Source organism: Oryctolagus cuniculus, chromosome 5 (genome assembly GCF_051225735.1).
Source record: "Oryctolagus cuniculus isolate XC-2025 breed Fujian yellow rabbit chromosome 5, ASM5122573v1, whole genome shotgun sequence".
NCBI lineage: Eukaryota > Metazoa > Chordata > Mammalia > Lagomorpha > Leporidae > Oryctolagus > Oryctolagus cuniculus.
Window position 1 is genome coordinate 51,906,151 of NC_142871.1, and position 22,573 is coordinate 51,928,723.

Consider the following 22,573-nt stretch of genomic DNA (forward strand, 5'->3'; position numbering starts at 1 on the left):
TGGAGTTCTGTGGTAACCAAGGCACAAAGGATCATAACCCTGGATGGGACAGACCACAGACCAAGCTGACATGCAAGTGTATACAAGACATCTGAGACTTTCTCAAAAAAAAAAAAAACACATCCCATGCTTTCGCCTGAAAGACACACAGCCATTATTTCCAGCTATACCCCAGTGCAGCCACAGCCTTTCCGTGTGAAGGGTCTGCACCACCTCTGACTTGTTCCATCCTCCCTTGCAGCTTCTCCTGATGTGGTAAGTTCAGAAGACCTGTTTTGTGATGTAGAGTTTACAAGCAGATTCATATGAAAGGAACTTTGACTTCTGGCTATCATGTCAGGCCTGCCTCACAATTTATCCCCAACATCTCTGATTCTTCCAATATTTCTGGCAAATGGAGATTTCTAATGTGGTAGAAACTGGCTATTTCTTCACTAAACTTGTCTTTTTTTTTTTTCCCCCTTCCAGCACAAGCAGATTGACTATATCTCCCAGCTTCCCTTGCAAGTAGGTATGACCAGGAGACTGAGATCTGGCCAATAGAAGAGGGAGGATGTTGTAGACACCCCACTTTAGACACAACCATAAATGCCTCAGGCTGTCTCAATGGGAGTCCTGCAGAGGACTCCAAGGGCCTAGTCATTGTCAAACTTTGTCTTACAGAGCTAGATAGTAAATATTTTAGGCTTGCAGATGACACACTCTTTCACAATGTCTCAACACTGACACTGTAGCTCAGAAGCAGCTGTGGACAATGTGTAAAGAAATATGCATGGCTATGCTTCAGTGGAACTTTATTTACAAAAACAGGGCACTGGCTCAAAGGTCATAGCTGCCCTAGAGAATGGCAGAGCCACAAGATGGAAGGAGGCTGGGTTCTTGAATGACTGCACCTCCCCCACCACTGGACACCAGCACCACTTACCCCAACTAATTCAGCAAGTAGAAGCCTCAGAAGCAGCTGTTCCCAGTTACTGGGTAGGGGAAAGCCAAGTTCAGACATTCCCTGCTCTAACACCTTAGTATTTTATGTGGAATGGTTTTGGGCCTCACTGATGGCCACTTCCCCAATTCTTAAGTCATCAACGATAGTTTAAAAAGTATTGAAGAGAGTCATAAAAGGCTAAGTATTCATTTTAAAACCTCCCATGTACAATTACATTTGGCCACTATGAGCTTAAAATTCATAGACTTTTAAGATACTATTCTTACCAAAAGAAATATAGCAGGTTTCTTATCAGGGCATTTCTATAAATAAGATGTGAAGGGTTGCTTTATGCTCATCAGCTGCCACTGAGTGAGGCTGCCTGCTCTGGCTTTTAAAGTGCTGTTACATTAATGAAATGGCTCACTGCCACCAAGGATCAACAGGGTTGCTTGGCTCAAGATTCTGATCCATGGTGAATCAAAGATTCCACTCTTAATGAAAGTTTCCAGTCTCTGCAAGCTCTCTGGCGTTAGTGTTCAGATGTCAAGGATACTTGAAATTGCTGGTCTATTCACGCATCACTGGTTTGGAATCTCATCCTTTGCATTCATCTCCCTGGTGATTTTTGGTGTTCCTGCCATGTTTATTTATAAATAAAGAGTTGAGAACCAAAACAGTCACTGACACATAGGAGAAGGCATGGAATAAATAACTAATTGCTGGATGAAATTCTTTAAAACTTAATGTAAACAATACATTGTTAAAATGACCCCATGTGCAGAATTATCTTTTATAACAACAACGAAACAGGAGGAGATAGTGGTACCCATGGTGCATGATTTTAGTGGCTGATGGGGAGGGGTGGATGGTGCAGCTCTCCACCTGTCCTTGCAGGGTGTGACCTGGGTTGCTAGCACTGGCAGTCAACATTAAGAAAGCTTTATGATTATCTAAAACTTCACAGCAATTATAAAATAAATTACCTGGTATAAAAGGCAGAAAAAAGCAGGCAGAATGTTTCCTAGCGGAAAACATGTAGATGAAATCCTACAAAATTCACATTAATCACATTACCCAGAATAATCACAGTAGCTTTCCTGGATGAATGATTTTGACATCTCTCCTTTTTTTAGTAATGAGTATTTGGGCGATAAGCACATTTTCCTTGTACAAGAGCAAAAAAATGTACGTAGCCCTTACTTCCCTAAGCTATTACTCCACAGATGGGATCACTGCTGTTTCCAGGCTGTTCAGCTGGAGAAGCAGATGAGCTAATGACCCAAGTGGAATGTTTGAAGGGGACTTGAAGAGAACATACAAGGCTCATTTTTGCTCCATCAATTTCTAGTTTATTTTATTAGAACTTACAAAAATATTATCTTCTTATGAAATTACTCTCAACTTTAATTATTACAGCAATTCCATGGCAATATTAAGCCTTGAAAAGGTAACAAAAATGTGTGGAGTAAGTCATCTTCTATTTTAAATGTGGGGCAAAAAAGAATATTCTGCATATTCACTGCTGACTGCTATTTTCCTGAAGAATGTTCCGCACAGAATGGCTCATAGTGAAAGAATGTATTGGTGTTTTATTTTAGTAACGCTCAAATATTTTGTATTGCTGGTCGTCAAGAATTCTATTGTAAGGAATGAAGGAATTAAAAAATGCAGATGAAAATAATAGGCACAATATTTTCTGCATTCTTCTTCATGAGACACCAGGTTTGCCATTTCAAACAAGTAATAAGTTAGCACTCACACCACATTAGGAGCTGCACTTTGTTACTAAATCTTAAAATAAGATGAAGAATTCCAAAATGGCGGTTACTAATCCTGAGTCACTATGTTGAACCAGAGGCATGCATTATGTTTAGGGCCTGCTTATCTGTTATTTAATTTCATACCTTCAAAAACTCCATAAAGCAAATTCAATCACCTTGGAGTTCAGACAGGATAAGTAAGTGGTCCAAAGGACTTACAGATTAAAAAGGAGCCATGTTTGAATCTAGGCTCCCTTGGCTCTGATGTAGATGTGGTATTTGAATTAGGCTTACGTGCTGGAGATCACTCCCCCCCCACCCCCCAACCTGATTTTACCTGTATCAACCCACCTGTCAGTCACACTACGTAAAGGCTCCTCTTTTGGAAGTGGGAGGCATGGAGTGCTCTGAGCCCTCCCCTGCAGCTCTCCCATGTACCTCTTGTGTGCGGCCATTTTTGCCTTTTCTCTTCTCATACTGGCTGTCAGGCGCTGCTTGCCACTCTCCCGCACTGCCCACTGGAATCCTGCCCGCAAGCCTTCTCTCGCTTGCCGGCTCTGGCCAGCTCTCTGGAAAAACCTGGTTGTGGAACTCCCAATTTACCCTTCTTAGGCCCCCTCCCTTAATAAAGCTTTCACATTCCTGTGTATTTCTCTCACTTCCCCAACTAAATCCTGAACTTTACCATGTTGCCCATCTCGTTTGTGCCCGAGCTTAGAATGCTTCTCTAAACTTAAGGTAAAAACCCGAAATACTAATTTTAATTTAGGTGGCCGATAACATTGTGGCTCATTTTTGGTACACTATCCTACTTAATTCATACTCACATGGTTGACACTGAAGAGATCCCCCCCAACCACCACAATTTATTCTCCACCTAAAAACCTTAGTGTTTTCTTTATTAAAATCACATTACCAGGTAACCATGACTAATTCCAAAGTCAGCTGAGAAATTCAATAAGCAGAGCACAGAGGGTCTGCAGGTGGACAATGTGTGCTTATCATCAACACAGGGCTTCTGAACAGTGAGTCCACATGTTCTAGGCAGCCAGCTTGGAGCCAGTGCACCCCTATCATCCTGGAGTAATTATAATATTCCCCCTGGGATAGGCAAAATAATGGGTCCCCAAAGATATTCACATCCTAATCCCTGGAACCGTGAATAAGTTACATGGTAAAAGGAGCTTTGCAGAAGTGGTTGAGAATTGGAGAAGAGGAGAGTATCCTGGAGTACGCAGGTGTTCCCACTGTCATTTTGCTGTCTATGAAAAGGAAGCAGGAAAGACAGAGTCAGATTTGACGATGCTGTACCGCTGGCTTTGAAGACAAAGGAAGGGGACCACGAGCCAAGGAACACAGGTGGTCCCTAGATGCTTCTAGAAGCACCAGAACTCTTTGCTAAAACTTGATTTTAGCCCAGAGAGACTCTAACTTCCGTAACTATAAGATAGTAAGTTTGGGTTAAATCAATAAATTTGTGGTAATTTATTATAGGAGAAATGGGAAACTAAACCCTTTATATTGCAAAAGTGTCCTGTTTGTATAATACATATAAGGTGATGGAGTTTGTGACAGATCAACCTCTGACCTTGCAAAGCTAAGTACAGTAGCAAAGTGAAAAGCCTCCATACCAATCTCTTCTGGGGTTTGGTTTTGGGGGTCTCTGAGGCCCAGTAAAGCTCACTTCCTGTGCTTTCTGTGGGTTGCTAGATATTTACTATTTTGGATTCAATAATGTTGTCAGGTAATAAAGAACAGAAATATATAGCTCCTTCTCAGAGGTCTTATAAAATCAGGATTTGCAAAAGCACTACATTATCCAGATGGTCTAGTTCAGAATAAGGCCTTTTGCTTTCCAGCAATGTGGGGCATTATTATCCAGTCAACATGGCAATCAACACAAGGAGCAGAGGTGCTGCAGACAGTGGGCTGATGGGAGGGAAAAGGAATGGATTGTTTTCCAAGGGTGGAAAGTGACAAAAAGCAAATAGTCAATGTTGGGCAGGAGAGCTTCATTTGGCTCTGTTTGGATAAGCAACATCTGTTAGAAAATAGTCCCTCCATCTCAACTTGCAGATATTTATAAATTTTAGTCAGACAAGAGAGTGGCAGATGGTGATGATATCATGATTAACAAAAGAATAAACTGTAACTGCAGATCACAGTAAAGCCCAATGCGATCTCAGAAGTCACTGGGTCCAATCCCCAGCACTGAAATGGGAGCTCCTCCACATGCATTCTCCGCCTCACATTCTTGTCCTGTTTGCTCCAAGGATAGGAACTCCTGTTTCCCAAGGCAGATACTTCCAGTTTGAGATGACTACTTGCTAACAGTGTTTCTTTATTTTTATCAATAACTGTAATTTTTACTCTTTAGTCCTTGTTCCCTTGCTTGCAGCAGGGATCCTATCCATGCATTTTTTCCCCATGAACTTGTTGAAGACTCATCGAAATAAACGTAACCTTTAATTCCATTTCCCCACCAAGGTTTGAAAGTCGGTATGGTGACTCAGTCTGCGGCTTAACCCTGCCTGGGCACTAGATCCACCTGGGGAGCCTTTGAACACCAGCTGCTTGGGCTGTTGGACTCCGAGACAGCAAGAACCAAGTTCTAAAACTCTTTAGATGAGTCTGCTGTTCATCCTCAAAGGAGCATTACTGGCTTAAAGCCTCTTCTCCAGCGCACTCTTTGGTGAGTTAAGGAGACCTCACCTGAGTCTAATCTTCTCTTCCTTAGGCTGTGACTTTGAACTATCCCCTGGGAGCAGACAATGCAAGGTGATTGGCAGTTACTATGGGCAACCTTGGAGAGGAGAAGCAGCAGGAAGCAACCAAGGAAGACTTGGAAGCCCAAAGGCAGTGGTGGGATTTACTTGTTTTCTTTCATGTTTTAAAAGTATAACCAAGTAGATAAACAGGACTTCACAAAGTTAAAAACTTTTGTGCTTCAAAGGACATCAGCAAGAAATATAAAGGACAACCATGGAATTGGAGAAATATTCAGAAAAATCTGATAAGATTCTAGTGTTTAGGATATTAGCATAGAGGATTATCACAAGTCAATGGTAAAATGATAAATAATCTTATCAAAAATGTACAAAATTTAAATAGACATTTTTCCAAAGAAGAGCTATAAAAATATAACCAGGTTTCTCTCATCACACACACACACAACCCAATACCATGAAACCTATGGAATTCTACAAATTTACCAACATTGTTGAGTTTGCCAGAAATTTTTCATAATACATAATACATTATTTAAAAATTATTTTTCTGATGTGGTACATCTGACTGTGGTGGGATGGGGCCACTCTGTCCTGCCCTTCTCCTAACTTGGGCCGTGTATTGGTAGAACCCAAGGCCAACCTCAAAGGCAGACAAGCTGGGCCTTGAGGGAAAAAGAAAATCTGGATTTTCCAAACAATGACTATTTTATTGCAAAGACAAGGATTGCCTGGAAGTGTCTTTTAGAAATGTTTAAGGAGTTTTTTTTTTTAATTTTTCTATCTTAATGAAATATTTGGTTTATTTCTTTGCAGATATGAAATACTATAGTTCATAAAGTAATTAGAAAGTAATACAAGGCAGTGTTTATTGAAGAACTCAGTACCAACTGTAGGTACAATGATAATGAAAGGAAGGAGAAAATGAGCAGTTGCCTGTTCTCATATAGGTTGTCTTAATATAAACTCAGTTTTGCGTGTAAGGCTCTTGATGGCTCAATAGAATTCTCCAATTATTTTAAAGGCTTTTGTTTCAGGTTAAAAATGAAAATAATTATGTAGATTTATTTAAAATTTATTTTTTAAAAAAATACTGAAACATAGAATGTGAGCAACAACTTACTACAAGCTAGCTCTACACATTATAATGACCAAAAGAGATGCCATCACAGTGAATAGCTACAGACCATGGTTCTCAATATTCAGTAGTGTGTGGAGGCTTTTAAAAAAAAATTTTTTTTAAAGATTTATTTATTTATTTGAAAGGCAGAGTTACATAGAGACAGAGTCAGAGAGAGAGAGAGAGGTCTTCCATCTGCTGGTTCACCCCCCAAATGGCCGCAACAGCTGGAGCTGGGCCCATCTGAAGACAGGTGCCAGGAGCGTCTTCCAGGTCATGTTGGAGGCTTTTGACAGTGACTGTTATTGTATGTAGTGGCTCAAGAACAGGGATGCTGCTAAATAGCTTCTAACACAGAGGACAGTCCCCACATAGCAAAGAATCATCTGGCTTAAAATGTCAACAGTGCCATGGGTAAGAAACCCTGGATTAAAAGAACTAAAGTACAACCAATTCCATGAATAAAATACAGTCATTAAAAACACAATCTTGGGGGCTGGCAAGTGGTACAGCGGGTTAAGCTTCTGCCTGCAATGCCTGCAATGCATACGGGTGCTCCACTTCCGATCCAGCTCCCTGCTAATGGCCTGGGAAAAGCAGAGGAAGAAACTCCTGGCTCCTGGCTTCAGCTTCGCCTAGCCCTAGCCATTGGGGTCATTTGGGGAGTGAACCGGTATATACAAGATCTCTGTCTCTGTCTCTCCCTCTCTCTAACTCCAACTTCCAAATAAATAAATCTAAAACAAAACAAAACAAAACAAAAACAAAAACAAAACCAACAACAACCTAGAAACCATCTTGTAGGGGCAGACATAGTGGTGCTGTGGACTAAGCCACAACTTAGGATGCTTGCATCCCTAGCTCCTCGTTATCCTATTTAGCTTCCTGTTAATGCAGCCTGGAAGAAGTGGGTGATGACCCCTGTGCTTGGGACCCTGCCGTCCCCGGGGGAGACCTGTGTCATGACTTGACTTGGTACAGAGATTGCACTAGATAGACCAAGCAACTTACACACAAGAGAAATTGCCCAATCCCATGTGGCTGCTTTTTCTTTCATTTTTGTCATTTATTTGAGAGATGTAGGTACTGAAGAGGAGGGAAGTAGGGAAGAAATCTCCAATTCACTAGTTCATTCCTCCAAATATCTGCAACAACAGGATTGTACCTGGCCAAGGCTCAGAGCCAGGAACTCTATCTGGGTCTCCCACAAGGGTGACAGGGACCCAACTACTTGGGTTGGGCCATCACCTTTGCCTCTCAAAGTATGCATTAGTAGGAATTGGAATTGGGAGTAAAGTTGGAACTTGGACCCAGGTACTCAGATATGGAATGCAGGCATTGCAAGCATTTTTAACAGGCAAGCCAAACATCTGCTTTCTAGGTATTTTCTTTAAGCTGTCATTTTTTCCCAGCACATGGGCAAAAGGCTCCATATCAAAAAGGAACTCATGGGACAAAAGCTGGTCAAAAGGCACAAGATTTCAGTTAAAAGATGGGTAAGTTCTGGAGATTTAATGTGTAGACAGTGAAGTTAATGAGAATGGACTGCAGACTTGAAATCTGCTAAGAAGTTAGATCTTTTTATTTTTTTATTTTTTTTATTTTTTTGACAGGCAGAGTGGATAGTGAGAGAGAGAGACAGAGAGGAAGGTCTTCCTTTGCCGTTGGTTCACCCTCCAATGGCCGCCGTGGCCAGCATGCTGCGGCCGGCGCACCGTACTGATCCGATGGCAGGAGCCAGGTACTTCTCCTGGTCTCCCATGGGGTGCAGGGCCCAAGCACCTGGGCCATCCTCCACTGCACTCCCTGGCCACAGCAGAGAGCTGGCCTGGAAGAGGGGCAACCGGGACAGAATCCGGCGCCCCGACCGGGACTAGAACCCGGTGTGCCGGCGCCACAAGGCGGAGGATTAGCCTAGTGAGCCGTGGCGCCGGCCAAGAAGTTAGATCTTAAGTAGTCTCCCCAAACATGTGAAAAATAAAATTACATGAGGTGACATATCTCTTAATTAGCTTGATGACAGTCATTTCATAATGATATGTATATCAAAACATCAAAACATCACATTGTACACCTGAGAAATACATTTACATATAACTTTTTAAAAAAATTTTTGACAGAGTCATAGACAGTGAGAGAGAGACAACAGAAGGTCTTCCTTCTGTTGGTTCACCCCCCAAATGGCTGCTATGGCTGGTGCTGTGCCAATCCAAAGCCAGGAGCCAGGTGCTTCCTCCTGGTCTCCCATGCAGGGGCAGGGACCCAAGCACTTGGGCCATCCTCCACTGCCTTCCCAGGCCATAGCAGAGAGCTGGACTGGAAGAGGAGCAACTGGGACTGGAACCTGGAGCCCATATGGGATGCTGGTGCTGCAGGCGGAGGATTAACCAAGTGAGCCATGGTGCCAGCCCTACATATAACTTTTATCTGCTAACTATACCTCAATAAAATTGAGGCAGCAGGTGTATGGGGCAGCAGTTAAGATGCTGCTTGGTATGCCCATATCCATGCTGGAGTGTCCAGCCTGGAGTCCTGGCTCCACTTCAGATTCCACCTTCCTGGTAATGTGCATCCTGGGAGGCGGCAGGCAGTGAATCCATTGGTTGGTGCCTTGTTACCCAAGAAAGAGATCTGGATTGAATTCTGGGCTCCTGCTTTTGGAATGGCCAGAGCCAGCCACTGGGAGTAGCTGGTGAGTCAGTGAATAGGATATTTCTCTCTCTCTCTCTTTCTCTCCCGTCTCTACCTTTATTTCAAACAATAAATAAATAAATAATATTTTTAATTGTGGGGAAAATAGGAACTTGAGTACTTTATTCTTGTCTACTGATATAGCCACTTTCTCAGCCTCTCCAGGCTTCCAGATCTGTTTCTGGTCTCCCTGGCTACAAGCCTTGGTTATACTCTTCTTAATCTGTTTCAGGGTTATGACTGAGGCTTCTCTCAATAATAATTCTGATTATGTACTTGAGCTGCTTTGCAAAACCTCTAGGAATTATGTCTTCTCTACAAAGGGAACAGGATATACCAGTGCTTTTGGCAGAATATATTTTGGGGTTGGGAACTGTACAAATCTTCCCAGCTTCCCAGCCCATTCTGGGCTGAATGGTGTCAGAAAAACTGACCCCTGTTCTTCCAAATTCCCTTTCCTTCTTGGCTACTTCATATCTTTTCTTCTCAATTGTCCACAGTTTCTGGTCTGTTAGGACAAAATGTTGCTTTTGTCTTAGAGCCAAAATGTGAATACCCAAATCGTGAGAGCTAGCACACGGTTGTATTCCCAGTGCCTACACAGAATTAGGCGTTCCACAGCTGGGCGCTCTTACCTGTATGCACTATATCCTGCACAGTGTCATTCTCACAGGGAGCAGTGACTCAACTTACCTTGTAGTGGAAGAGAAACAATCCACAGAACAGGCTGTACAGATCTGCTGTGAGCAGGGAGAGGTTGACCGAAGTGGCACTGGTTTTCTTTATGACGACTGGCATAAAGCTGTAGAGACCAAACATGCAGGCACTAAAGCCAACATAGAGCAGTCCTGTGGGGTGTGAAGAGAGGGCAATGTCAGGGTCTCACTCAAGCCTTCCTCAGCAGCCACAGTGGGAGAACACAGTGGGATAGTGCACACCACCTATCACTCACAACAGCAGTTGTTATTTCACTGTGTTAACTGTTGTTGACTGTCGGGTAATACAAAGCAGAGATGTGCAAAGTCAAAATTCCAGTGTGAAACGAACTTTCTACTTCTTACACAGCTGACATCTTGCTTTTTCAGGGAAGGAGCGCCTCCTAGTGGCTGCATTCCCAAGCTTCTGGATTCTCTGCCCAACTGTCTACAAATCACTCGTGCCATCCATGTGTTTTTAAATTTTTTAGAAAATTCTAGTTTTTTATTTATAAAACAGGGACAAAACTGCTTGGTACTATGTATTGCTCATAATAACTGCATAGTCTTTCACACTGAAGGGCTCACATGTCAATGAGACCTGGCTTTGGAAGACTGAATTGGAATCCTCACTGTGTGACCTTGGGCAGACCATTTCTCTATTCTGAGCATAGGATGGTCTTCCTGCTTCTTCCACATTCTTGAATTCTGCTCCACATTATCCCTGACACATTGAGCGCTACCCTCCCAGCACCTTTCCCAGCATACCACAGACTCTTACACATGGGCTTGATGCCTTGAAGGTGATGTATACCAGCCTCTTATCTTAAATTCTCTCTAATATGCAATGATGCCTAGATAAATAATTATTAATAATTCCATGAAATCTCAACTTTGTAGGGTTCCAAACAGGAGTTTGTAGCTAAATCTAGACCGCAGTTTATCTTTTCCCTGATGTTGATACAATGCAAATATAGAAAAATGATATTGGTATCTACCTTGAAAGAATAAGGCATAGAACAAGTGTAAATGGTACAATTCAGTGGATCAGTGGGCATTACAGTAGAAATCCTTCTTTAAATAGGAAGACTTGATTAAATGTATCTGATATGGGCTATGGACAGATTGCTTCCTCTGGATTCTGGGAGTTTTGAGGGATGTGGTAGGTACTGGATACCCAATCCTTCTGAGTAGGAAGACCAGGGATTCCCCCAGAGAAATTTTGTTTGCCTGTATGAAATATGGAAAGTATTTAATGGTACAAATCCTCATTCTCTATGTTTCTGATACTAAATTTAAGACAAGCCAGATCAGATCGATATAAAACATTTTTCTGAACATTAAGTAAGTGAACTCAATACAACAGCCCCCTCTAGTGTGGTATACATGCCCTTGGAGGAGGCTGGAATAGTCACTTCAATTTCTTAAGTGTCTATGCAGTCAAGGTAATGTCAGATGGATTTTGTTTCTACACCAGAAGTTTTTACTCCTAAAAATCATCAGTTGTTCTATGTCGCTCCCCCTCTTCGTGGAGGAACGACACTAAACCCTGCCTAGGCTTCATATCCGAGTCACGGCACCATTATGTCGCTCCCCGTCTTCGTGGAGGAACGACACAGGACCCTGCGCTGTTCTTTTGTCTGCTCGGCCCTTCCCGGGTTTGCTGCTGGTTCTTCCCGGGTTGGCTGCCGTCCCTTCCACCTCCGTGGAAGGGCAGTTCCCCCTGGCCACTTTCCCCACTTCAGCAGGGGAGCGGCACACCGCCGGCCGGCTCTCTCGGGGGCTGCACAGGTGTTCCTTCAGATAGATGTTCCCGGTGCATGTTGTCTCTCTCCTCCTTTATAGTCCTCTTCCACCAATCCCAACTCTGCTACCCACACGCCGAGTACGCTGCTCTCCTCCAATCAGGAGCAGGTCCTACAGTTTATTGGTTGAACTGGAGGCAGCTGTGTAGAAGCTGTTTCTCCCTTCTCAGCGCCATATTGTGGGAGAGCAGATGCATAGAATAAGTCTTAATTCCAGTAACTTAGTCTAGTCCGAGTTGCTCCCCACAGTTCTATATTTAGGTTTCAGGTTTCTTATAATACATTTTTCTTTAAACCAAGTTACTAAAAATGCAACAAATACTATATAATCTATGAGTAACTATTACTAAAATATGAAATGTCATAAACATTGATGTGGTACTCCTTAAAGAAATCTGTGATTAGCAGACTAGGGATAAGATATATCCTTAAACAGATGCATGAAAAATAATCAGACTTGATCAGAATACAGAACAGGCACCAGGGTACCACTAATTCAGATCATACCATGACTGACTAGAAAGTTCCAGAATCCTGCCCTTCCATCTTCTCACAAAGCACACTACACTCTGCATGACTCTGACTTGTGGGCTCTGATGATACAATGGAACACAGGATAGACAGGAAGTTGAAAGCTGCATCAATGCTCCCACAGATCGCTTCTCGGCCTTTTGGCTATGATCAAGCGTAATGCTCCCACAGAGAAGGGCAGGGTGGCTGCTTTAGGCAGCTGGTTAAGCAAGATTGCTTTACGAAAGTGGCCTTTACCTTGAACGCTGAAGGACCAAAAAGAAATTGCCACAGGACAAGCCAGGGAAAGAATACTTTAGGCAGGGAGATTTGCCCTGAGAAGGGCCAGGGCCTATAGTGTTCCAGGAGCTACCAGAGCCAGAATGAATGAGGATATTGAACAGAATGGGCAGTGAGAAGAGATGAGGCTAGAAAATTAGGAAGGGGATGGATTATGCAGGGCCCTGCAGGTATTGGAAAGAAATTTATTGTCTTATTTCAGCTTCAAGATGAAGCCACTCTTAGTAATACTTGACTAACATGATCTGATCCAATTTTCAAAATATGACTTTGCCTACTCTGAGGAAAAGTGGTTGGAAAGGCAAAAGCAGGGCTTGAACACCAGGGTTCAAGTTCAAGCAAGAGAGGCTGGCAGCTTGCTTGGTTTCACTGTGAAGGGCACTGGAGAAGGCAAGTGGCCAGGTCTGTGAAGACGCAACCATCCCTGGTGACAGATGTTCATAAACAGAGAAAGGACGATATCAAGGATGCCAGGGTTCCAGTTACTGTGGAGACCAGGTAGATTGTGATGCCACTTACTGAGATGGAGAGAACCAAGGGAAGGCCAAATTGTCAGAGGAAATAAAAAGCTCCATCTTGAATGTGTTAAGTTTAAGACGCTTATGTATCATCCAAGAATATCTGTCCAATGGGCGGGGGGTGCTCAAGGAAGAGGTGTGAGTCTATAAGCACACCCAGGAAGCCAAGGAGACTGGGAATACAGACACACAGGAGGCTTTCACTTTGCTCCTCAGGTCACCTCTGGATGCCTTCCACTTAACCATTCTAAATGTAATTTTCAAAGCTGCAGAAATTAGATGTAGGGGACAAGAGTAGAATAGATAAATCACCATAGTTCATCACTTTGCTAGGCTAACCGATGCTTTTGTGTGCAAGTATCTATACTGATTTGTAAGCAAAGCATGGTCAGTCAAATAAACACACAATTGAACTGAAAGTTGAAATACAGAATTGCTGTACTTTGGTGATTTGCTGTTCTTAGGTGAACATTAGCCAGTTAGTGGACACTAGCAATGCATTCAAAGGTCCGACTTGCTATCCATTTAGAGTTTTCAGTTGATCAACATCATCAAACATGTATAATGAATTACTTTTGGCAGACATCTACATAATAGCTGTGATGACTGCATGGACAGAGGAGGTATATAACCATCTATTTGAAATGTTTTCTCTTTCACTAAAGATCAAATTTGGTTGCTCTTGTCCTCATGTGCCAAACACGTTTAAGTTAAGGAAATTGGAAGTAATCGTATCAGCTAAAATGAACCAGATGCTTATTATGCTTCAAATACTGTATATACATTAACTAATCCCCACAGCAGTATAATATCCTTACTATGGTTATCCTTTTTAGACAAGGAAATCAGCTTGTAGAGTGTATCAGTCAAGAAACACAGTGCATTCCAGGTATAAACGAGGAAAATTTAATATGGAGCATGATGTGTAAAGGCGTTTGTTTCAGTGGGTAATGGGGAAACAGGAATAGTGAGGCCACTCAAAGATGAGCAGTAACAGTTAAGTTGCTTGCACTCCAAGAGTTGAAGAAATACAGCAAGGAGGATATCATGGAGACCTGACACAAAAGAGGGAATCAGGGAGAAACATGCTGGCTTCTTTCTTCCTCCCCTCTCTTCCCCGACCTCCCATCTTCTCCAAACCTAGCTGGAAGCCTGCTGACAGAAGTCTGGGTGGTGTGGCTGGCATGAGCAGAGCAGAACAGGGGTAAGAAATGGACCTGTGAGTAATCAGACCAAAGACCAGCACACAGGGCTTGAGCAACCTGCCCCCAAGTCACATGAACAATCTGACTTTGAATTCTGAATAATTATCACTAATCTATATTGCTTATTAGGAAGAGAAATCAGGCTTTGAAAGAGCATCCTATTTGACTGTGATGAAAGTCTTACTTTATATGAAATATAGATGATATGCTATATGATGGGGACTTCCAAAAGTTCACTGAAAAATGAAACTGATTGATAAGCTCATTCTTGTGCCCAAAATGCTTTAATCCATGCATATTTTTATAATATGCATTTTCCATCTATACTAGATTTATAAAATATTTTAAGTCTTAAAAATAATGCCCAGATGAAATGTCTTCTCAGAACAGATGAATTAAGCTAAACTTGTGAAGAGTGCCAGTTGGCTGTGTTGGTCCAGTACAAATTAGTCCCACCATAGGCAGCCGAGATCCTGGTCAAGGCCCATTAGTTCTCTAGGCCTCAGATTCAGTATTACCAAAAGAAATGCTACATTCTGTTTCAGTTTTTATTTTATTTATTTTTTTGTTCTTAATGGTCTTAAAGGTCCTTCCTGCTCTATGGTCCCATTATCTCATCTTCAGGGAAAAGCCAATCTCTTATTTTGGCCTTCAGGGGGAGAAAAACAACTAAAAACCCAAATAAGCATTGATCATAACATGAGAAATGAGGAAGCCTGCTGCATACCACACACCCCAAACCAGCTGACCTGGTACATTTCCTTCCCCGTGACACCTGACAGTGAAATCATTTTGCATTTGCTCACCATCCTTTAACACAATATGGCAAGTGGGATGAAGGGAAGGTTTAAGTTATTCACTGGATTTCTGACCGTTCCTGCTCTCCGGGAGGACACTGTAGCAGACATTTTAGTTGAGTTTAGTGCTTAGATAATCACAATGAGTCCTTCTGTTCAATAGGTTAAACAAAGGAAAAATCCAAACAGCGATGACTACCATCTTCCTGGTTTTAATTCTTCTGTACCTTGCAATTGGCCCATGTTGTAGGAAAATCACACAAATCTTCTAGACAAAAAAGTCTTCAAGCCCAGAAAACACAAGACCCATTTATTATCCCACTTAATCCAGAGGGGAGAAAAACATTCTTTTTTACTTTGATAAAGTGGCAAGCACTAGAGCTGTCCAGATTGAATGAGATGGATTAGCAGAGGGAAGGGGACTCTCTCACAGATCACAAGAAGTGAAAACCATCTTGGATGATGGTGTCCTACTGAAAACAATGGACGTTCTCCACCAGGACACAGTGGTCCACGCCTGGCATTGCATGGCACACTGCTGGGTGACTTCCCAGGGAGTGCAGGGAAGGGGGAGAGGATGCTAATTTGCCTCTGGTGTTCCCTTTGCTCCACAAGTATAAGTGGTTGCTCTGCTATCCCCCAGTTCCCAGAAAGAAAGTGCAACATCAAGCCTTCTTCCAGTCCACTTCACTTTTTTCTACATTTTGTGAGATGAGAGAGAGCAGGACAGGACCCATTTTCTTGGCTGACATTCATTCATTTGCTCATTCAATAACTATTTGTTCCTTGAATGTTCCGTGCCTAGAACTGAGCTAAACAGAAATACACAGCAAATCAGAGTGAGCTAATGAAGACAGAGTTGGCCCTGGAGTTAAAAAAGAAATCTCAAACTGAACCCCACAAATGGTTCAGAAACAAAAGGATGAGTATTTGATTCCCCATCCAGGCCATTTTGGCCTCATTTCCAATCAAGAATCAAACCCACAGCTCTGTGGTGCATTCCTTCCACACCACTCTTTGTCATCTTGGACTACAGGGGACTGACATTTTAATGCCAATATGAGAGTTCAGAACAAAACTATCTTTGGATGACACACTTAATGAACATAGAATTATAATAGAACCTCAATGGACATGCACATGACATCCGCATAATTAGAAGACCAATTCTTTTTGATGATTGCTATTACCGTCAATATCAAATTAATTTATACTCACAGACCGCTGTGATGTGAAGTGCTACCAACCACCAGTAACATTTTGTTTCCTGGCTTTGAGAGTCACAAAAGCAAGTGCTTCTGTAACCTGCAGCTGGTTTCCTTCCCTGGCTGCCCTCCTCTCCTCTCCCCATTCTCTCCTCTCTATTGATTTTCATTTAATTATAACGCTCTGGAGTAAAACTCGAGGGAGATTACATGGCAGGGCTCTGTGACAGACAGAAGAGCCGGTCGACCCCTGAAGTCACTAGAGATAACCCCCAGGGAGAGTCATGTGTAATTCTGTGGCTCAGAGGGTGCCTTCAGAGGGAGGTATGCTGCCAACCAGATGGACTCAGATGCTTAGAGGCTGGGGGAAGCAAAGGGGTGCGCAGGAGTTGATGGCATTGTTTCCCTTCCTTGTGAGAGAATCTGATAAAAGCTGTCTGCTATATCAGAGCGCATATGAACTGGAAATGGCTCACTCAGCTTCAGAATGGGGGGTGGAGTGTGGGGGGGAGGCATTGTGCTTCACCTGATATTTGCATTCATCTTGCATGTGTTTTTTTTTAATTTTTTAATTTTTTTTATTTTTTGACAGGCAGAGTGGACAGTGAGAGAGAGAGACAGAGAGAAAGGTCTTCCTTTGCCGTTGGTTCACCCTCCAATGGCCACCGCGGCCAGCGCGCTGCGGCTGGCACACCACGCTGATCCGATGGCAAGAGCCAGGGTCTCCCATGGGGTGCAGGGCCCAAGCACCTGGGCCATCCTCCACTGCACTCCCTGGCCACAGCAGAGAGCTGGCCTGGAAGAGGGGCAACTGGGACAAAATCCGGCGCCCTGACCGGGACTAGAACCCGGTGTGCTGGCGCCGCAAGGCGGAGGATTAGCCTAATGAGCCGCGGCGCCGGCCGATTGCATGTGTTTTATAGTCATCCCCACAGGCCAAACTCTGTGCTCACTGCTGGGACCCGGGAGTCTCAGTATAGACAGTGAGGGAATGCCTTCTGAGGGTATTAAATGGCAATCTAGGGCAATCTAGGGCTTGCTGTCGGATCGATCATTTGACCATTACCTAGGATTTTAAATCCCTGTCCTAAATGTTTCAGGGGAAAGCGATTTTTTAGAAATAGGTGCACTCCAAGATGCCCTGGATAAGTATGAACTAGCTTGAACTGTGCTTGATTTTTTTTTCTAAGTCCATTTGGAGATCAATTAACCATTTCTTATGTGCAAATGCTCCCTTCAGAACAGGCTTTTATGGGCACAGAATGCCCATTACGCTGTTTTCTTTCATCCCTTTTTGTCAAGTTCAGTTTTCTTCCCTTTACTTTTTAATGATCACATCAGTTGCCTGTTTCTTGGCTGCAGCAAATCGCTGTCATTTATGTGCTACCACTGCCTCAGGGCATTTTTTTCTCTTTTTGGTTGGTCTTTAACCTAATAACACACTTCTGTGCCTTCCCTAATGGCATCTTGATGATGATAATGGGAAGAAGCTCAATTAAGAAACACGAATCATACAATTCAGTCTCTTACAGTGTGCAGGAATTCTTAAAATGATAAGAGAATTTCATCTTCCTTTGTCCCCTGCCATTTTAAGTCCCTTTCTTGTTCATGTCCCCGCCCATATCACTTTTCAAACACATATCTCAGGCTTACTAAACACAGCACTAAGTGAGCAAACCCCTTACCTATTTGCCAATCCCAGGGCACCTTTAGCAGCTCCTTGTGCTCCATGATAGCTCTGTGAATTCAAACAAAGTGGATCCGATGAGCAAGATTATACTCCGTTCTATCTTCTTATTTTTCATTTACTAGATCTATGCAAATAACAAAACAACCAAATCAACTTAAAAATAACTTTCTGTCACACAGGGGCAAGGCTGATTAGGCAGAATGGCCTTGCTGGCTGTGGGCAGCAGTATGCCAGTGGGCTTGGTGGAACCCAAACCTTCCACTGTCCTCATCCAAGCAGACTACCTTCAGCCCTTGTTCTTGCTCAGATGCTTCCTAAAAGAGCAAATAACATGATTCAGAAAACTTCTGCACTGGCAGGTTTAATTGATTTTCGATTGCACATTCTCCAGGGCAGGGATTCTCAGAGTTAAATGTCTCTCAAAGCTACTTAGCTCGCTAAGACACCTTTTCTGGGACCCGTTCTTAGGGATCCTGATTCATAGCTCTGGGAAGGGTCACGAGGTGTTTTCCTAACAAGTTCTCATATGATACCAGTGCTGGTGGTCCACGGGCCACATTTTGAGAAGCACTACTCAGGAGGAAGACCAGGAGGTAAGGCTGCCGCCATTCCACCAGCATTGCTTTGGTTCCAGGGCACTCTTGATGTATCCAGCTGCTACACGCACCCTTATTTTGACAGCAGATGTCTCCAGAGCACTTAGTTCTAGTGGACTACAGGTGAAACAAATGAGCACTGGATCTCTGGATATGTTTTTTGGACTCAACAGTAGTAATATGTAAAATGAGCCATTCTTGTACAAAATGTTGGCTATGAATAGTTGAATTACATGATTTCCTCTCACCAAGCTAAAGTTTTAAATGCCATCAGAGTTTCAAAATAAACCAAAAATAAATCCCCTTCAGTCTTGTTTGCTATGGAGTTTGTCATCAGTATCTCAGGGTACCAACATTTGAAGAATTTGGAGAACCTATTTGCAAAACATGTTTAAGGTGATGCCAAAATATCTTCCATAAATAATTTCAGATACTAAATCAATACAATTACAAACTACTTGCTTTGTAGAAATATATTTATTGAAATCAGAATTATTTGTTAGTAGAGAAGGTGGTTTGGTAAGATTAGACTGGAGGTTATACTATCATTCTTTACCTCTTGTAAGAAGCTAAAATTCATGGTCCTTACAGACAGAAAAGTATGTTTTGTATGACACGAAAATTTCTGAAGCACCAGTGAGGACTTATATGTTCCAATTCCAGAATTATTGCCAAAACTGGTGCTTTTGACTGTTTGATATTTAGTGAATGTCTGTGTTATATCTTCACCTTTACAAGGAAAATGGAAATGCTGAATTCTAAGAGAAAATTTGAAATGTGATTTACTCTTACAAATCTAAGGGCAATAAAAGAACAAATTTATAAAAGGGCAATTTTAGGTACTAGCATTATGGTGTATCTGGCAAAGCTACTGCCTGTGACACCGGTATCCTACATGGGTGCTGGTTCATGTCCTAGCTGCTCTATTTCCCAACCAGCTCCATGCTAAAGGCCAGGGAAAAGTAGCGGAGGATGGTCCAAGTGTTTGGGCCCCTGTTACCCTAGTGAGAGACTGGATGAAACTCCTTGTCCATGGCTTCAGCTTGGCCCAGCACTAGCCGTTGCAGGCATCTGGGGAGTGAACCAGTGGACAGACTATCTCTCTCTGTCTCTCCCCCCACTCTATGACTTTGACTTTCAAATAAATACATAAATAAATCTTTTAAAAGGGCAATTTCAATCTGTGAGTTCTCCAGCAGTCACTGTCACTAATCAATACAATATGCCTTTTTGGAAGTGCATCAAATTGTGGTATTTGTGTTTGGCTTTTCCATTTCTCTAAGTAATAGCCCACTCACTGGTTTGGGAAAGTCAATATGCTTCTAATGATTTCTTGAAAATTATCTTCAAAGTCCATGAAATGTTTTAGAATAATTTATAGTAAACTTGTTTGTTTTGGAAGAAATGCACTAATCAGGATGTTGAACTTGCAGATTTCATAAGATCTCTAGGTGGTGATCAGCCTTGACTGTTACACCCCAAGGACAAAAATGGTGAGAGTAAGTCCTGATGGTTTCCACTGTCTGAATTTCTTGTTAGTTTTACTCACAATTGAATTCCACTGAAAAATGCACCAAAGAGACCAATCATCCCCAGGAATTCCACTCGGCTCAGGGTTCGGATGATGTACTCTTCCCAGACATTAGAGATACCATAGAGTGTGGCGCCTCCTAAGACCAGAAGGTCCCCTACCAGCTTATTTTCCCCTGGGAAACAAAACACAAAACAAAACCAAAAATAAAAGCAAAACAAAAAACAGACATGGTTTCATTAAATATATCTTAACAAGAACCTGGCACCCGTCAATCAAGCTTCCTTTACCTCTTCTATTCTGGCTTTTTTTTTTTTTTTAAAAAAAAAAGTCCTTCAATTTCCAAGTGAGATTTAACAAAGTTTGTTTATGTGCTGCTCTAGAGGCAGCCTTGAGGGAATGGAGCTGACAACGTGATTCTGAGAGGGCTGGGCACGCTCCCGGAGCTCACGAAGCACGAGCCAGCCCTGCTCAGAAACCGAGCTGAGAACCTGATCAGGCCCTGCTGGGAAACAGACCTGGTGGGAGGTTTCTGGGAGCATCTTCTAGGACAATTAAGGTAGCTGTGACAGAGGGTGAAATCTTCAGGAAATCGGCTAACGTTTATTTGTCCACCATAAAATACTGACAAATTTTTAATTTTAATTCATTAGAGGAATATATATACTAAATCATATCGAACATGATTCAGTCTCTTTTCAACCAGGAGACATTTTACAACCCTGTGAGGACATGAGGTCATTATTGTATCAATTATTGCTGTACTCATGAGGTGTGAAAGTGCTTCTTAATAGAATTCTTGGTTAATAAAATTAATTTTATATGAATGAATTCAGGAAAGCTAAATTACATGAAGTATTTTAATAGGAATTAGAGGAACATCAATCTATCTTTTTAAATATCTAAAAAGAGGACACACCGTTTTAGTGTGTAGTCTCACTAATATTTTCCAAGCTCCACATTTGTTCAGTTAATGCCTATTCTGCTAACTGGTTCCACTAGAAGTGCCAGTAGTAGTACTAAACATCTTCACTAATTCAGCACTAATTTTTAATAGCAATAATACAACTTTGTGTAACTGCAAGCTCGTTAGTGTTTTCTAGCTTAACTGTATCAAATGATTAGTTATCATTTATTCTAATTTCATTGGTAATTATGGTTGTCAGTTTTTAAATAACTTTAAAGTGGATACATATGCATTTAGCATATATGAAAATTTAGCTGATTAAATGTAATTAAGCTAACCAGAATATAATTTTATATAGCCATTTATATAATGAAGTATTTGATATATGATGCAATATTTTATATCTAAAATTTGTCTCTTTAACTGGAAATTACAACATAGTACTCCATATTTTGTGCACTGTTAGTGCAGCAGATACCTGACTTGTGGTACCAGTTTTTGCACAATGTTCATGGGTAAAATTATGCTTGGAATATGTGTCACTTACTTGTGTGTGAAACCACAACATGTAATAATGTTGCTGAAAATTTTGGGTAAGTGGACAATTTAAAATTGTGAAATGTCCACCCAATCTGATACTTCTCTCCCTATGAATTTCACATCATTAACATCTGTGGATAGTTCTGACCATATCCTAGTCCATGTCTGTTGCTTGTTAACTTGTGTGTCTTATTTCTTCTTCCACCCGTTCTCTTACAAAGCAGGGTCAAAGGGCATGGACCGTGACTCACTCAGCTGCATTTGTGGTCCCTGATGTAAAGCCTGGAGCATTGTAAATTTTCAATAAATGTCTAAATGTCTAAATGATGTGAGTTGACTGAAAAGATCTTAGTTCATCATATGGTAAAGGTCTTGGGTGGCAATAGCTTTCAGTTCAGCTGGAGTTGGGTAGAATCACATCTCTCCAGTGGGTAAACTATATAGTCTTTCTGAATTTTAGTTTTATTACTTTAAAGTGGGAGTTACTGTGAGAATACTATGAAATATACACAAAATGCTTGCCATAGTATCTGCTGTATGTCAAATGCTCACTAAGTGGTGCTTAAAGAGAGTTAATCAATCATTCCCTTTGAATAAACCACATGTCTCTTTGGGTTATTTTTTACTTTGGATTTTTTCCTTGAATCTAATAAATACAGTCATACATTTGTATTTTTGTTTAAATACAAACAAAATTACTTGTGTATTTGTGTAGAAGAGGAGAGAACTTTATTTAAAATAATTATTTACCATTAGGTAAAGAAATAAATGTTGAGTTATACTATTTGGAGTGTTGAAAGATTACTAGTACAATTCATGAAAATGTACTTATCCCATTGAATCCATTTGTGTCTCAAAAAGGGAGACCAACAACTTAGTTTTCCTACGATATCTCTTGGTTTTAGCACCACAAGTCCCATACCTGGGAAAATCTATCCATTCTGAGAAATTCAGAGTAGCTTTTAAAAATCCTAATTTCCTATGATAAAATAACTATATGTGGAAAAGTAGGGGCACAGGGCTATAACAGAAAGAATATAGGCAGATTT

The 22,573-nt window shown here is 41.7% G+C and overlaps 1 protein-coding gene across 4 annotated transcripts in view; it reads right to left on the reverse strand.

The window, feature by feature from the left end:
- SLC35F1 (solute carrier family 35 member F1) overlaps positions 1–22,573 on the reverse strand; it is a 586,228-nt gene that overhangs the window by 22,738 nt on the left and 540,917 nt on the right. For all 4 annotated transcript variants that reach the window (XR_016234523.1, XM_089333727.1, XM_002714777.6 and 1 more), the window contains 3 exons: positions 20,096–20,252; positions 17,946–17,998; positions 9,919–10,073 (listed from right to left, as the gene is read on the reverse strand). Coding sequence is in view for 3 of the 4 variants with exons in the window: in XM_089333727.1 (XP_089189853.1) it covers positions 9,919–10,073; positions 17,946–17,998; positions 20,096–20,252 (365 nt within the window). In the remaining variant the exon portion in view is untranslated. The remainder of the gene's footprint in view (positions 1–9,918; positions 10,074–17,945; positions 17,999–20,095; positions 20,253–22,573) is intronic.